The sequence below is a fragment of the Hippopotamus amphibius genome, chromosome 6, assembly GCF_030028045.1.
Source record: "Hippopotamus amphibius kiboko isolate mHipAmp2 chromosome 6, mHipAmp2.hap2, whole genome shotgun sequence".
In the NCBI taxonomy this organism is placed as follows: Eukaryota; Metazoa; Chordata; class Mammalia; order Artiodactyla; family Hippopotamidae; genus Hippopotamus; species Hippopotamus amphibius.
Window position 1 is genome coordinate 160189165 of NC_080191.1, and position 18337 is coordinate 160207501.

An 18337-nucleotide genomic window follows, 5' to 3' on the forward strand; every position below is an offset into this window, starting at 1 on the left:
GTTAAATTAGCAGAATGCACACACAGTTGATGAGATTAGCTGTCTGCAGAAGTCACTTTAAAAGACAAATTATCTTTTGTGAAGGCAGAAAGAGCTAGCCTAGAATCGTGATTAAACATAGAAGAAGCAATGGCCAAATCAAAGCGCTGAGATATCTGCAGAAAGATGACGCGCGCGTGCGTGTGTGTTGAGGGGAGTTCCATGTGGAGCACAGAACGGGGAGGCAGGGAGAAGCCCGGTGGTGTCTGGGTGAGGAAGCCATCTTCTTGGTCAGGGACAGGAAGGAGGCACCCACTGCTCTCCTCCCTGCTGGCTCAGCCTCCACGGCCCCTGAGAGTGGGAAGGGCTACAGGAGGAGAAAATGCAGGAAAAAGGCCAAGACCATGGGCTCTACGGTCAAGGTGGCTGGGTTCGAACCCGACTCCCACTTACTTACAAGCTGTGCCACTTTGTACAAACATGTTTTGCTTCTTGAGCCCTTTTCCTGATTTGTGAAATGAGGATGCTGAAATCTCCCTCAGAGGGCTGCTGTGAGGATTACTCGTAGAAAGCAGGAAGGCAGCTGTTGAGCTATCATTATTAATATGAACAATGGTATTATTTCTGTTACTGATAAGCAAATTTATTTAGCATTCCCCATGAGCTTATTCAATAAAAGCCAACTCCAAAGCTATTCTTTTCTTGGTGTGAATAAAAAAAATTAAGCTTCTGGACCTGCCACGCTGAGGCCTGGACCCTGAGCCGTGGTGAACCAGTGACTGCACTCCCAAAGCTCAGCAGGGCAGCGGCCTCCCCGGATCCCAACCAGCACTCAGAACTGTCTCACATGGAACGTATGAATGTGTGAACACACCGCCTGTAGCGCTGTGTGAAATAAATACTGCTTGTAGGGGAATGTAATTTTTATTTGTGGGGGAATGTAATTTTTTTTTGCAGCCAACAAAAAAGTTCTTATAGAGGCTTCTGGGAGTTACCAGGAGTGGTGGGAGTGAGTCTATAGTATGCATAATAATAATTACCTGCACCAAGGTTTTGTAAAATGTAAACGGAATAATGATGTAAACTACTTATTTCCTAGCACAAAGCAAGCACTGGATAGAAACATTTCACATTTTGCAAATGGGAGTTTTTGTTTTTGTTTCGTTAGGCTCACATTGTGTTATTTAAATCAGACAGAACCTCTCCAAAGGGGTGTGGGGAGGGAGGATATTCCAAAATTCAAAATATCATATCTGTGCTGGTAAAAAAGAAAAAAATCACATTTATTTTACAAGGCAGTATTTTTCTAAAGTATTATACAGAGAGGAAAGTTGAGCTGTTTGTAGGAAAACAGGATATAATTTTAGGAAATTACAGAAGGATCAACATTGTGCTTAAAACTTGAAAACAGGTTTTAAAAATCACACAGTGAGTGAGTATTACAAGGTACGAACAGCCTTAAAAGTACATATGAACACAATGATATGGAAGCTCAGCATTAAAACTGCTAGTGATTATTTGCTTTCAGACTTGTTCAGACTATTAAGAGAGCACTGCTTCAACCTTAATAGAAAGAAGAACTCAAAGCACTAACAGAAACGCGGTCCTTTCCCAATACAGGCAACTCTCAATTACCCACAATAATGAAAGGGAGCAGTGACATGAGAAATATTCTAAAGGTAAATAATTCCAAAATGAGTTTTGAGAAGTACCTCTGTACTTATGTTTGGATGTGAGGAGCACTGACATCCCTGGAACTGATGACACTGAGAGAGTGTGGAAACACCCACTTCTTTCTCCCCTCCTCAGTGGGAAGAGACATAATTACACACGGCAGAAAAGCCTAAAATACAACTAACCTTAATGTGCTCACACTTCCTCTGGAGAGGAGAATAGGAACGAAAACCCAAGAACACTTTGTTTTCCTCATGTAAAAACCCAAAACATGTCAACAAAATTTTGCAAACAAGATGGACTAATCAAGTAGTGACTGTATAAATATTTTTTTAACTTGTGCCTTTTTTTTTCTTGCCTAGAAGTATTTATGCCACCAAAAGTATCTGGATATTTTGACAGCTTTCTAAATTATCTGGTTGCATCCTATTGCCAAGTAGAGAAATTTGCATAAAAAGGAGTTTATGATCAGTCCCAAAAGAACTATGATGTTCAAACAGGCCAAGAAGTAGAAATAAAACCACCACTCCCAAGACAAAATCAAATCCTAGATCAAATCCAATAAGTACTTCAGGAAAACAACTTCACGGTTTTGTTCTGGTTTTGGTGATTTTATTTTTTGTTTCATTTTGTACTGTATTACCTTGAACTACTGGCATTCCCCTTCTAGGAAAGCTACTGTTTTTCCTCAGGGATTTCCTCAAATTTGCATTTCAAATCTTGAAAATACCTAGATTTAATGCTTCAATTGTTAATGTATCAAATAGTTATAATGACAAAAGCATTTTAATTGCTTTGTCATTTCTTAGAAAAGTCATGAACACACGTGAAACTTAAAAATTCTAAAAGAAATCTTGGTTAGATAAGAAAGCTAACCACACAGCACTTATCCTACCTAATAGCTTTTACACCAACTTTCAAAAAGTGGGAATGATGTCACTTTTTGACAAAAGCCCAAGAAAGCAGGTTTTCCATCCACGCAGCCCAACTCTGCCCCAAGTGAGCAAAGGTCCAAATGATAAAGTTCTCATATCTCTCAATGTACAAGTATTAATCAAAAGCCTATTTAACATGACCGTGTTCAATGTCTAGAGTACACACAGTTTCTAAAGTGCCTATAAATATGCTTATACAAATGAGCAGTGCAGTATCAGGATCACAGAGAAATTCTTTCACAGAATATAAAACAGAACAGGCCTAGAATTTAAGTTGAAACTACATATTTTTATATCCTTATCAGTTGTTTTTGCAATGCAAGCACAGAAACAATTCTGGTTCAATCATATATGATTTTCAGATAATCAGTAACAGTGCTAGGACAAAAAAAAAATTCTTGCTTGTGCTTATTTAGAAAAGGCTATTTTGAGATCCAGGAACATCTGATACTTAGAATCCAGTGGAACATCTCCAATTCTATAAAACAGACTAGTAAGTGAACCTTAGTGAGTTTTCAATCATAAAGAGTTTGTGCAAATATTTAAAGTGATTAGCAACTAGTGTTAAATCCAAAAATTTCACTAAAATTGTGGCTAATCTGAATGGCAGTTCAGGAGTTTAAACAGGAATGTAGGCACAATCACAGATGTTCCCATAATGTGCCCAACCCTGACACAGCCAGCCTCAGAAACGTGGCCCTGTCTGTGCGCGTGGCTTCCCGCGACTCTGGAGACCTGGTGGTGGACCTCAATTAGATTAACGGATGGAGGAGAGAACTGGTAGGAATGGTGCAGAGAAAGAGAGCCTCGTGTTCCCACCCAGGGATGTAACAAGCTCACCCAGCGCCAGGTGCAGACAGGACCCTGGCGTCGCCCTGGCTGCAGCTGGCCATTCAATCCCAGCGGGTGCTGAGAATCCCAGGGCAGGGCTCATCAGCTGTCTGTTCCTAAGCCCCTCTCCACACGCCCGCCTCTGCCACCCTCTCCTGGGCCCACTGTACCTGGAGCTCTGCTCAGCACCTTCTCGGTTTGACTTCTTGAGTCTTTACTGTTTCAGTAAGTGGGAACTTTATGCTGGCTGCATTCCCATCTAGCACAGAAAGTGTTAACTAACACTGCTTTCAAAGAAATACGCACACTCTGCTTTCTAAACCCTATGGATGTTTGGGGCACCTAAACCTAACAAAATCTTCTAGCCAGTCACATGAACTATACATACAACTAAGAAAGCAGGTTCTGCCTGGAGTGATTTGTGAAAGATGCCACGCAGAGGCTTCAGCAAAGGACACAACAGGCCTCTTCTTATTTCTTAAAATACAAACTAATGTGACACAGAAGAGACATGTCATAATGCTGACAGAGCATGAGATGATGCCAGGAGAGCACACGTGTGGACAGTCAGGGTCAAAGAACTACTTCTCTGTCTCCAACGTTGACAGTTCTGGTTTCACGTGGCCATGGTTTAAACTTCCCGGATTTTTAACTATGCCTCACAGACGGTACGTGTGGAGAAACAGCAGCTAACCAGCTCGCATGAGAACACCTGTTATAAATGGAGATCAGGAGCAGAATTCTGAAGAGAGCTAAATAGGAAAAGAGAACATTCACAACAGCCCGTGAATATTCCTGTAGTAAAGTGAGTGAATATTACACAAAATATGTTCTCCTGACTTAGCAGCGAACTAGTTCAACTGTTTTTGCATTGGCATAAAAAATCCATGCATCATACTGAATTCTAATCTACTTCTCACCTAAGCCGCTCTAGTGCTTCATACAACCAAACGAAGCAGAATTAATCAAACCTATTAGATTCATTCCTAATCCCTAAGGGACTGCGGTCCTTAGCATTTCCATGCTGACTAAAACTATTACTGATTCTTTTCTCTTAAGACATCAGATGTGGCTGCTTCCTAAGTATAATGCTATGTAACTCCTAAAAGTCTCCCCCAGATCTGAAGGACAATTTCAAAAAGCAGGGAATTGGCAGGGAACCCACCCAAGAGGCCGGCTCAAATGCTCCAACTCCTTCCACAGCCAGCCCAGGCCAAGCACACCTCTCCCTCCCCTGGGTTCCCAGGGCACTCTGGGTCCCATCACCTGCATGTGTTACCTCCTCTAACGGACTGTGGTCCCTTCCTGCGGGAGTCAGGCCTTATTCATTCTGTATCCCCACAACACCCTGAAGAGTGTAGGCACTCAGCTAAAGCTGGACTGAGCGTGAAATAGAAGATGTCATCTCTTCTGAAGCGAGGTCTAGCTCAGCCCCAGATCATGGAGACACTGGCCATAACCAGGGACTGAGCTGGCCTCCAGCAACCTCCCAGAAGTAAGCTAGGGCAACACTGGCCCAGACCCAGTGCAGGGGGTGGGGAGATGGGGAAAGGGACAGAATGGCATCGACCAGTGCACACCTTGAGGGGCCACGTGAACCAATTTCCACATGGGACTAGCAGGGTAGGGACCCTCATCAGCATGCCAAAAGGAATGCCAAAGAGTTGTTCTTCGCAGAACTGGCGACTTATAAAACACAGTGTCTCCTTTACTCTGGGCAGCTCCTCAGCCTGATCCATGATGCTCTGTGATCATCCCTTCACCACTTCATCGTTCTCAAAGTCCCGTGAAATTAAGGCTGGGTCACAGTTCATGACACCAGATGCTACATAGAAAGGAAGTCAAGATACAAAAGGAAACCATTTATAAGAAAAAGAACGTCTTAGTTATAAGACTAATTTAAAAGTGAAGCTAAATCAGCAGACCACTGAACTGCTATGGTTGTTACAGAAGGGTAGAAAACACCAACTGCATCGGAAAAAGGATCCATCAGACAAAAGTACAAAAGCTCAGCATGGATCGAGGGACGTGGCTTCCTGCCTGGACCCTCACACGGTGGTTTCTATTGTTTCAATCACTTCCAGATCAGACTGTGACGGGGAGAGAAGGGTGCACTCGTCCGGTTCCCAGCTGCTCTCTGGACTGTAATCTTCCTCTGAACTCAGTTCTGCTCCTTCTTCTGTGTCCTCATCACACGATTCCACATAGTGAGCCCCGACTGCATTGATCCCAGAGTCCTCAGAACTTGAGGGGGAAGAGCAGTGATCTATTTTTGGTGTACTGCTCTCTTTTGATATTAAGGCATCACCACGTGCAGAGACCTCCTCAGGGCTCATTTTGTGGGAATGTGGCGCCGGCTGCTTCTGCACGTAACACATCTTCCCATTAATACATTTAACCTGATAGTTGTCAATAAAGAGGTCTGAGATCATACAGTACCTTGGTGAATCAGGGGGGAGAGGAGGCTGGAAGACAGATGCAAATTTCAAGAAGTGTTCAGTGAGGGAGACTGAGATCTGAATGGTGTTTGTAGGTTCCCGAGGCTTCGCGGGAATCTCAGTGCTTGGAAGCTGTTCCACAGGGGTCATCGGCTGATACACGTATTTGCCTGTGGGGAACACAAAAAGGCAGCTGAAATCTAAGAGTATTACACACACTACGTTAAGGTAGCTGTAGCGGTTTCTGAGGACTCCGAATGTTTCTAAAAATATTTCAACAATATCTCAAAAGAAACTAATAACAGAATCATTCAACATTGTTATAATCAATTAAAAATACAGCATGGCACATATAACGTCATGGTGTTTACATCTATGAAACAACACGCTTTACAAATCTTAATTTATATTTCAGAGTTTTTAAAAATGCCTCTGGAATAGGTGGGTAGATACTATCATCCTTATTTTACAGACAACTTGAAATGATTTACTAGAATAAAGAATGTTCATGACAGTATGATAAACACACTGTAAAATAGTATAATATACCATAAAATTATAATTTCATTTTTATCTTTAATAATTACATGCTAATATAGACATTTAAAATTTATTATCAGGATTATGGAAGACTTTCACTCCTCAGGTTTCTACGATTTCATCTGAATACTCACACACACATCTAATAGGTAATGGCCTAGAGGACTGTCCTGGTCACCCTCAGTGGCTGGGGTAAGGTACAGGGTGTGAAACGATTTCTTTCAAGACCCCAAGCTCATCCGTGGCCCAAGCAGGAGATATTCTCCCTGACACCAATTCCACAGGCAAACAGAAGCACAGGCACAGGCAGATGCAGGGGGTGACCTGTCGGATATTTCCAGGAAACCAAGAGGCTTATCCCAGAGCCTTCCCTCTGCTCTGAGCCCTCAGGTGTTTCTCCCAGAGTTTAGGTGGAAGTGACCCCTAACTGGGTCCGTTCCTGCTGTGTCTCTTTCCTCATTCTCTTCTTCTTCACTCAACAGTTACAAAACCTCTTATGTACCAAGTGCTAAGAAAACAGAAAGAGATGACAATTATCCAATCTGTCAGCCTAAAGTGGTTTAAAAATAGAAATCTGTAAGTAAGTAAATAAACAAACAAAGAGAAGTCCCAGAGACGAAGCCACAAATGTGGGCACCATCTTGGGTTTGTTCCTAACGTAGCTGATTTATCAATCAGTCCACACAGTATCTCCAACACATATTTCTGACACTGTTTTCTAACCTCAGTGCTATTGCCATTTCGGACAAGATAATCCCTTGCTGAGGGGCTGTCCTACACACTGAAGGATGTTTAGCAGCATCCTTGGTCTCTACCCACTAGAACCTCCTCCCCAGGCGTGACAATCAAAAAATCTCCTGACGTTGTCACATATACCTGGAAGCAAAACTGCCCTTGCTGAGAACCACTGATTTATGACCTCCTCTTGAACATCTCCTCGTAGGCAAGTCACTGTGCTCTGCTCCCATGTGAAAATTGGGATCACATTTGTAAGGAAAACTACCTTAGATTTTTAAATAAGTTCATTAAGCCATGGACGAATAGCAATTTTGGATCAGAAATGTGAAGAACAAACTGCGCCACAGACAGTGCAACATCAGTGATCCATTAAGATCAATTAAGCCTGCCTGTGTTTTTTTACCTCTGTTTCTTGACTCCCAGACAAAAAAGCAGGCTTAGGTGCCACAGTTTCTTTGCAACTTAATTACTCTAACAATACATTCTGCTTCTTTCTGGGGTAAGGGAACTCCACTGGCAGTCCAGCAATTAGGACTCTGCACTCTCACCGCCAGGGGCCTGGGTTCAATCCCTGGTCTGGGAACTAAGATCTCGCATGCCACATGGCACAGCTAAAAAAAAAAAAAAAAAAAAAAAAAATCATTCTGGAGTAAAATTGTTAAGCCTTTGGGGTCACAGATCTGCTTCCAAGCCTGGACATATTTAACACAAACCCTGCGGTCTAACAAAAATACAAGCAAGGAGAACTGTCATGCCTGCCTGGGAAACTGTTTAAAATATCCTGGGTCAGCCAAAAATTTCGTTTGGTTTTAAGTAAAAATAAAAGACATATTTTTCATTTTCACGAAGAACTTTATTGAGCATATTCACTAACCAAATGAACTTTTTGGCTAACCCAATACCAGGTGTCTTCAATTCTGTTATCTGTAAAGGAAGGCATTACTCCTTGTCAGGCAAAGTTCACGTAAGGCAAGATCCAACAGTGTGGGGGGCAAAAAAAAAGATCAAACAGTTTGGTATGGTAAGACACCTCTGCATCCACGCAGGGGGCAAAAAGGCAGACTTTCCAGACTACCCTCCGATCTACCAGCCCCAGGATTAAAGATAAGTCTGGGCAAGGGACAGAGAAGGGACTGGGAGAATTTAGGGGACCACTCCTCTCTGTCCACAGAGTGGGGAACAAAACATGTGGAACCGAGGTTTGGTCTTTTCTCTTCTTTTTTTTTTTTTTTAATTTTTTTATTTTTATTTTTTGGCACACAGGCTTAGTTGCTCCGTGGCATGTGGGATCTTCCTGGAGCTAGGATCGAACCCGTGACCTCTGCAGTGGCAGGCAGATTCTTAACCACTGCGCCACCTAGGAAGCCTGGTCTTTTCTCTTCTTGGTGGATAGACTGGTGGTTCCTGAGTTCAGGAGGCCGTGGATGACAGGCGCTCAAGAAATGCTTGTTGCAGCTGCTGACTAAGCTTATTCTGGGTTTAGTTACCCACTTGTCACAGTATAAGAGGCTCCTGAGACCCAGAGGGATCAGGGCTTTATCTAGTCCCAAGGTGGAGAGGATCCTGCAGGCTGACCTTGGGCTTCCCCTGCCCAGCCTCTCCTCTCTCACTCAATTCCCCTTGCTGCACCCCGCCCCTTACCCTCCTTTGTGCTTCTTCATAATTTGCTTTTTCTATTCTCGGTTCTTCTACCTCTTACTTTCTCTAATTCTCCCTCTTGCAAAGCACCATTTTTCTTTCCTGAAGTGTAGTAAAAGTAAGAGAAATGCAGCCTGGAGAGGAAGGTGTATGCTGCATCCTAGATTACATTTCCTCCTACAAGTTACACCTATTAAACGTGCTTATTATTCAAAGCTAGAGTGACAGCCTGTTATCTGGTGATACTGGGATACAGATGCAGAGAGGAAGGCAGAGAAGAGAAACGTAGTAAAGACGGCCAGATGAGCACAGTTTAATAAACATCTTTTAAATTATCGATTATTATATAATACTATATTGTTTGAGTTCCTCACAAACATATAAATAATAAAACAAGGTCACATCAAGGATTTAGTAAAGATTCCAGACGGGTTAGTACTTTGCTCCAATCCCCAATAACGTCTACCCTGCGGCAACACTGCTGTGAACGCCTACTCACGAGCACAGCCCTGAGGCATCACTGCGAGGTTCTGAGTTATTAGAGATTCCGTTATGTCCATTCTACTGTACTAACTAAAAGATAAAGTCAACTAAATTACTTTTGCACTGCAAGGACTGAAAAAATAGCAAGGATTGAAAAAAAAGGGGTTTCTGGCCACGTACCCAGGAAACTCAATAACCACTGTATTCTCTGAACAATCACCTTAATGAAAGGTTTACTATGTTATCTGAAGCAGGGGTCCCCAACCTCTAGGCCTCAGGCCCGTACCAGTCCGCGGCCTGTCAGGAACGAAGTGAGCGAAGCGTCATCTGTATTTACAGCCGCTCCCCATCACTCGCATCACCGCCTGAGCTCTGCCTCCTGTCCGATCCGCAGCGGCATTAGATTCTCACAGGAGCGAGAACCCTTCCGTGAACGGCACATGCGAGGGATCTAGGTCGCGTGCTCCTTATGAGACTCTAATGCCTGATGATCTGAGGTGGAGCTGAGGCGGTGACGCCAGTGCTGGGGAGCGGCTGCAAATACCAATTTTCATTAGCAGAGAGGTCTGACTGCACAGAGGCCATAATAAATCAACTGCTTGCAGCCTCATGTCAAACCCTATCAGTGACAATTAAGTGACAAGCTGTATCTGGTAGCAGGCGTTATAGTGGCAAGTGAGTTGATGTACTTCAATTGTACAACTGCATCTGGTGGCAGGCTTTAAGTCAGAATCTGACATTTATTTTAGTCCAAGGGTGGCCTGCCATTTTTTTTTTTTATTTACCACTTCTGTCCATGCCTCTTTCCTGCACTGTGCACTTGTTGCAGTCACAAGCTAACCCTAGCCAGAACAGTAAAAAAAAAAAAACATCGCTGGAGAGCTTCTTGGAAAAGGGGGAAAGACCCAATGATGAGACAGCAGAAGACTCTAATAAGATGGCCAACTAAAAGAAAGCTGCATTTAAAAGAAAATACCAGGACTTCCCTGGTGGTCCAATGGTAAAGAATCCACCTTCCAATGCAGGGGGCGCAGGTTCAATCCCTGGTCAGGGAACTAAGATCTCACATGCCATGGGGCAACTAAGCCCACGTGCCACAGCTACTGAGCTCTTGCGTGCCACAACTACAGAGCCCATGTGCCCTGGAGCCTGCACGCCACAACTAGAGAAGAGAAAACCCACACGCCACAACTAGACAGAAGCCCTCACGCTGCAACAAAGAGCCCACATGCCTCAACGAAGATCCCATATGCCACAACTAAGACCCAAAGCAGTCAAATACATAAATGAAAACACAAAGAGTCCTATTTAAATCATGGGTTCACTGCAACAGATGATTCACATTCTCCAAGCCCTCTTTGTATGCTATGTGGTGACCGGCTATCCAATGAAGCCATGAAACCTTCAAAACTGCTTCACCACATGAAGACCAGGTACTCTGCATTAAAAGACAAGCCTCTGGAGTGAAGTGAGTCAGAAATAGAAAAACAAAAACCGTATATTAACACATATATGTGGACTATAGAAAAATGGTACAAATCAACCTGTTTGCAAGGCGGAAACAGAGACACAGATGTAGGGAACAAACATATGGACACCAAGTGAGGAAAGTGGGGAGGGTTGATGGGGAATGAATTGGGAGATTGGGATACCAAACTGTACACTCTAAATACATGCAGTTTATTGTATGTAAAAAAGAAAAAAAAAAAAGACAAGCCTCTGGAGGTTTTCAAAAGAAAAAAACGTGAACACAAAGAACAGAAGCAATTATTGAAGGCCACCACCTCATCAAATGTGTCTGCGCTGAGAGCATCATTCTTAGCAGCTAACTGCATTGCTAAAGCTAAGAAGCCCTTCACTACTAGTGAAAAGTTGATCCTGCCTGCTGCTAAGGACATTTGTCGAGAACTTTTAGAGAGGCTGTAGTTCAAAAGGTGGCACGTGTTCCTCTTTCGGCTAGCACCATAACTAGACGAATTGATGAAATAGGAGAGGATATTGAGGCACAATTGTTAGAGAGGATTAATGAGTCACCGTGGTACACAATCCAGGTTGAAGAGTCTACTGATGTTGACAGCAAGGCGACAATGCTTGCTTTTGTGTGATATATGTTGTAGGAGGATGTGCATGAGGATATGTTATATGTACTTTTGCTCCAACCAACACCACAGCTGCAGAACTACTCAAGTCTTTGAATGATTACATATCAGGAAAACTGAACTGGTCATTTTGGGTGGGTATATGCACGGATGGAGCGGCTGCCGTGACTGGATGGCTTTCTGGTTTCACTACTCTGGTCAAAGAGGTCGTTTCTGAATGTGAGTCTACGCACTGTGTCACCCACAGAGAAAGACTGGCTGGCCCAAAAATGTCACCTGAACTTAACAATATTTGGCAGGATTAAAATGATCAACCATATTAAAGTACATGCCCTCAACTCATGTCTGTTTGAGCAGCTCTGTGAAGAGATGGACACAGAGCACACACATCTCTTACACACAGAAGTGAGATGACTTTCTAAAGGTAGATCACTGACCAGGGTTTTTGAGTTACGAGAGTTGCTCCAGAGATTTCTTTTAGAAAAACAGTCACCACTGGCAGCACATTTCTGTGACACAGAATGGGTCGCAAAACTTGCTTACTTGTGTGACACATTCAACCTGCTCAACAAACTCAATCTGTCACTTCAGGGGAGAACGACAACTGTGTTCAAGTCAGCAGATAAAGTGGCTGCATTCAAAGCCAAACTGGAATTATGGGAATGACAAGTGAACATTGGGATTTTTGACATGTTTCAAACATGAGCAGAGATTTTGAAAGAGACTGAGCCAGGGCCTTCCTTCTCCCAGCGGGTGCAGGATCACCTATTTCAGCTTTCAAGAGTTTGAGCATTACTTCCCAACCACAAAAGACCCTGAACTGGGAAGGAATGGATCCGCGACCCATTTGTGAATAAACCAGGTGAGTCGATTTTGTCCATGCTAGGAGAGGATCAACTGCTTGAGGTTGCAAATGATGGTTGAGACAACTTCAAATCTCCATACATTCTGGATTAAAGTCAAGGTAGAATATCCTGAGATTGCCACCAAAAAAAGTGAAAAGTCTGCTTCCATTTCCGACATCCTATCTTTGTGAAGCAGGGTTTTCTGCAGTGACAGCAACCAAAATGAGATTATAGAGTAGACTGGACATAAGCAACACACTTCAGGTGTCACTGTTTCCCATCACCCTCAGATAAGACCATCTAGTTGCAGGAAAGCAAGCTCAGGGCTCCCACTGATTCTGCATTATGGTGAGTTGTATAATTATTTCATTATACATTACAATGTAATAACAGTAGAAATAAAGTACACAATAAATGTAATGCAGTTGAATAATCCCAAAACCATCCCACCCCCATCCACCCACCCCAGTCAGTGGGAAAATTGTCTTCTACAAAACCAGTCCCTGGTGCCAAAAAGGTTGGGGACCACTGACTTAAAGAAAAAAATGGATAAGAACTTTTAAAACTTAAATCCCTAAAAGGAAAGATACTCAGAGATAGTCGGGGCTTGGAGAAGAGCAAAGTAGAGAGAGAATAAAAGAAGGGTCTAGATACCATAATGACTCAGCATTCCACCACTGGGTATCTGCCCCAAAGAACTGAGAGCAGAGTCTGGAAGACATATCTGTACTATATTCATAGCAGCATCATATGCAATAACAAAAAAAGGTAGAAGCAACCTGAGTGTCCATTGATGGACGAATGCATAAATAAGATATATGGTATATACATACAACGGAATATTATTCAGCCTCAGAGAGTAAGGGAAACCAGGCCACAATGTGGATGAACCCTGAAGACACTGTGTTAAGTGAAATAAGCCAGTCACAAAAAGACAAACGCTATACGATTCCACTTATATGAGTCACCTAGGATAGTCAAATTCATAGAGACAGAAAGTGGAATGGTGTTTCCCACAGGCTCAGGGATAAGAGGTATGGGGAGTTGTTGTTTAATGGGGCATAGTTTTGGCTCCAGTTCTGCAGTATGAAAAGAATTCTGGACATGGATGCTGGTGATGGCTGCCCACCACCATGACTGCACTTAATACCACTACACTGTATACTTAAAAATGGCTATGATGTTAAATTCTGTTATGTGCATTTTACTACAATTTAAAATAATAATCAGTATAATTTACTCTATTAACAAACTGAAGATAAAAATCCATATGATCCAGATTATATAAAAAATTCTTACAGCTCAAAAAGAGGGAAAACAATTTTTAAAAGGGGGGACTGGCTATACAAGGGCCACATGAGTGATCTTTGTAGTGATGGAAATGCTCTATACTTTGACTGTATCACTGTCAATATCTTGGTTATGATACTGTGCTACTGTTTTACAACTATAGTTGCCATTGGGGTAAAGGATACACTGGGCTCTCTACTTTTCTTAAAGCTGCATGTGAATCTATAATTTTTTTCAAAATAAAAAATATAATTTAAAACAATGGGGAAAAGCACCATCCCAGAAGTGACACTGCACCCTTTTCATTATGTTGCATTATACCAGGAAGGACATGCTACTGACGTCTCATTACAGATGGTGATAACTTTGAACACTTGTTTAAATGTGGTATTTGTCTAGGTTTTCCCACTGTAAAGTTAATAATCTTCTCTTTGTAATATGAAGTATTTTATGAAGAGATATTTTGAGACCATGTAAATATCCTGTTTCTCATCATAGCTCCATCTACGAATTTTAGCATGCATAGGTGGATGTGGTCTGCAACAACCAAACCACTACTGTGGTTATTTGCCAAATAGTGATTTTCTATTTCCATCATTCTTTCTATATTTATTACTTAGAATTCTGTCTCAGCAGGAGCTGCTCCTTCTCCCTCATTTATATATTCAATTATTTACTGACAGGAGCTTGGACTCATAGATATTTGTTTTATTCTGGAGATTGTAATCCATTACTACCATTATTTACTTTGTTGCTCAAATTGTCCCAGGCTTAGCTCCTGGGAGCTCCTTTCAGTTATTTAGCCCCTGTGTCATTTCAACATGCCCCATATTTTTGTGACGACTTCCTCACTTTCTGGAATCATAAGAAGTTGCTGGCTTATCCTGTACTTCCCCTGCCCTAGTCCAGGAATCGGCCATTTCTCCAAGGGGCCCTAGCTCCTTTCTTTAGAGCTTAACACACGTTCTTAAGCTTATTCTCAAAATATTCCTGTGAAGCAGAATATTCAGAAGTCACTGAATAATGACTCATTCAGTCACTCACAAAATTCATCCTTACGAAAGTGAAGACTAAACCTCATTACACTACTTCACACCCATTTTTTTAAAATAATATAAAAATTAAAAATAAACTTCAAAAACCCATTAATTTATCTGGAATCTTTTTCAGGGGAGCTGAAATCACATTCTCAATAATGAAAGTGACTAATCACAATAGGTTTTGGTGACCACCAAGTAAAAATAAATTTCATATATTCAAGCTGCTTTTCAGGAAACCTGGTTCAACACCTCCAGCTATTTCTCAACTAAAGGCCAATCAAAAACACTAAATAAATAACATGCTATTCTTTTAAAGATTTGGTTCATAATTTTTCTGACTGTTCTTCCCCAATGGTGTTTAGCAATAATATGTAGTACATACTGTTTTCACAATGCCTCAATGAGACACTAAAAAAAGGTCTATGTTTTCATCCTGGTGGAAGCAAGGGAGGGAGGGAGGGAGAGAGGAGAGACTTAATTACTTTCTCAAGCTCATGTAATAAGGCAGAGGTCAGTTCTAGGACCCAAGCCCAGTGACATCCTGTGTTCTTCCTTCATGAGAATACTCATTACTTAATTAATAAGGTTTATCTAATACTCTTCTTAGTTTACACTGTCATTCTCTACCGTTAACTTCAGCTAACATTCCAATTTGTAGCATAGTGTAAATACACAGCAGATACATTTCCTTGAAGGAGCTTCTTTCTTTTGGTGTAGAGCACACAGGGAAGGCAAGGAACAAATGTAGAAAATGATTTATAAGGCCCCTTAAGCTATTGTATGCACTTCGTTAAGACTATTTTTTAGGATCCGCTGTGTATTTTGATTCTTAAAAAATATCCTCTGGGGCATTTGAGCTTTTTGCTTTTACAGATAGTTTTATGGACTGTTAAATGTGCGTCCCCTTGACACATGAAGCACACTGCTCTCAGGGAATGCAAACTAACTTTAAAATTAGCCTAAGCAAAATACAATTAAAAAGGTAAATCTACTGAAAAAAAAAATTGAGTGGCCTAAGGGAAACTGCATCCACAGTTCAGTTCTTTGATTTTATATACTGAATCACAAGTACGCTTATTTTAGTCCCAAGGGCATTCATTATACTGAAAGTCATATTAAATGTTCTTATTCAGCTATTTCTGCAATGTGAATTATTTACTTAGTTGAGTAGCTTATCACAGACTAAAAGCAAAAGAACCTAATGTTTATTATAACCAATATTTTTTGTGGCCTTAAACCTCTACCACCCTGCTCCACTGGCCGTCAATATACCTGTATTTTTGTACTTCAATCTATGAGAACAATAAAGTTCATATATTGCTCAACACCACTGGAGTCCCTAATCAGAAATTCATGCAAGATCCTAGTTTCTTCATTTTTCAAACTGTGTAAACTGTAATACAGTGGAACATATTAATGTAAAGCAAAATCCTAATGAGACAGAGCACCAGAGCATGGTTTATTTACTCATTTCACAAATATATATCAACTATCTACCATGTTTATACTATTAAATCAGATGCTATGTGGAAACAAAAAGAAATACAACGTGTAGTCATGCTTCAAGGAGCTTCCAGTCAAACTGCAGGGAGAAGATAAAAATGAAGTAAAAATAAAACACCAGATAAGCAAAACTGTAAGTATACAGGGGCATTCACCAAGCAGTGAAATAGGATTCCAGACCTCACTGAACGATTGTACCTAGCTGTTAAGAGACACACACCTACGGAGTAGCAAGCAGAACTGCTCCAGGCCAGCTCCAGAGCCAGAATGTGTCAGCTGGCACGCGGGGTTCACAGAGTTGACCCAGAGAGCAAAGGAGGATGAAGTTTGTGAGGAAGACGGAAGCTGGAAGGGGCTTAGGATGCAGGGCCGAAGCATGTGTGTTTTGGTAACAATGAGGAACCACTGAAGATTACTGACGAGGCAAGGAATAACTGCCGAGACCAGCTCGGCGACTCGAGGTGAGTGACGGGTGCCGCAAGCTTGAAGAAGACACAGACACAGACTGAAGAGAAAAGTGGGACCGGGGGGCTCAAGACCTCTCGGATCAAGAGCCCCGCTGACTCATCCCAGGCTGCTTTTATTGAGTTCGTGGGCTAACATTCTCAGGTTACACTCATAAACAATCAAAGGCCTCACATGACTGAGGCAATTATCTTTGTTTACTTCCTGGGTCTGAGTTGAGCAGGTGTGGATTTGAGCTGGGGGTGGAGAGCAAAACAGCCCTGGGGGCAGGAGACCTCTCTCAGATATTGGGGGTCTGTGCCCCACCCGTGTTGGCCCCTCTGCGACTGTGCCTGTCTTAGGTTGTTCCTCCCTTGAGGAATCTTACCCGTCTCTGGCTAACCAGTCATCCTCCAGGGCCAAAGACGGTGATATAAGGAAGGTTCTATGCACCACCCCTGTTGGCCCCTCTGCGGCTGTGCCTGTCTTAGGTTGTTCCTCCTCTGAGGAATCTTACCCGTCTTTGGCTAACCAGCCATCCTTCAGGACCAAACAGGGTGATATTAGTCTCCATGCCCCACACCCTCAGCTCCTCCACTGCTCAAGCAGGACATTCTGAATCCCATTGCTCGGCCCCCATACTTCAACATTTTCAAGGTTTCAGAAAGGTTCCCGAATGTCTTCCCACAAATAACGATAAGAGACTTCAGAGCATTTAGTCTGGTAAAGATGTGCAGAGGGACAGGAAAGAGAAGAGGGTTAAGGGGAGGCTATTACAGGTTTTCAAGCATGACATTCTGCTCTGACTACAGTCACCTGGCTCAGTAGAGGAGGGAACACAGGAGACACTCCCAGGAAGGTGGCAGATCCTGGGGATTTGGGGAAGGACTGGGGCTGCGTGCTGGCTGTCTGACCTTATCAAATTGTTAACAGTCTCATGCTTTCCATTTCCTCAGGGTAAAGTGGTCAGTGCTCTCTACCTGTTAAAGCGCTAACTCAGTGTCTAGCACACTGTGAACACTCTGTCATTTGGTGTTGCTTGTAGAAGACAGGAGCTGCCTGCAGGTCTCCCAGCCCCTCTAGAGGCTTCCCAGCTTTACCATTCTACTCACTTCCATTTCTATCTGCTCCTCTCACGGAATGGGCACAGATAAAGCTAGTTTAAAGTGCAAATCAGACGTCAATCTACCACCCTCTCCCAGTTGGTTTTACCCTCAGATTTGGAGTTAAGTCAAACTGGTGAGAGAGGGAATGGAGGAGGTAGAGGCAGGACCACGAAGCAGCCTGTGCAGGGCAGGAGCCCTCACCAACAGACCCCTACCGTCTGCTCTGCTCTGGGCCACAATTTTGACACCCTGAAGTATGGGCAGCGGGTACAGTGAGGCCTGCTTTGAAAATAACATTTCCAAAAGTGCCATAAACCAACAGCGAGAGAAGCTGTTCCCCACGCTTACCAAGTTAGAGCAGACAATCTGAAGAGAGACATGATGAAGACTCTATCCTTTTTTAAACCATGTTTAGTCCTTCGTGAAGCCAAGTCTTCCGGTTTGAGGGACGGATACACGTGAAAAAAAAATTTTGTGTATTTTAATAAGTAACTACCAGTGAACAACTAGGGGGTAAAGAGAAGTGTAAAATGCATCTCTCTTATGATCCAATTTGGGTCACACAAACATTTGTAAGCACAAGAACTTGAAAGAGAAGTATTAAGTTGTGAGGTATACATTATATATGGTACAGGAGCCCAGAAAAAAGTGAGGGCTGGAAGGGCTTAGAAGAAGCTCCCAAGAAACATGGAATGTAAACTTAAGAAGAGCTAGGACTTGGGCAAAAGAAAGTGAAGTGGTGGGCTTTGTGCAA

At 42.5% G+C, this 18337-nt stretch overlaps 1 protein-coding gene across 3 annotated transcripts in view; it reads right to left on the reverse strand.

The window, feature by feature from the left end:
• Positions 1 to 1237: 1237 nt before the first annotated feature.
• The window catches only part of C6H3orf70 (chromosome 6 C3orf70 homolog), a 98278-nt gene continuing 81178 nt past the window's right edge, over positions 1238 to 18337 (reverse strand). For 2 of the 3 annotated variants that reach the window (XM_057739062.1, XM_057739061.1), the window contains exon 2: positions 1238 to 6027. In XM_057739062.1, the coding sequence (XP_057595045.1) occupies positions 5468 to 6027 (560 nt within the window). In that variant the 3' untranslated portion in view covers positions 1238 to 5467. The remainder of the gene's footprint in view (positions 6028 to 18337) is intronic. The other variant, XR_009054318.1, reaches the window with a different exon arrangement.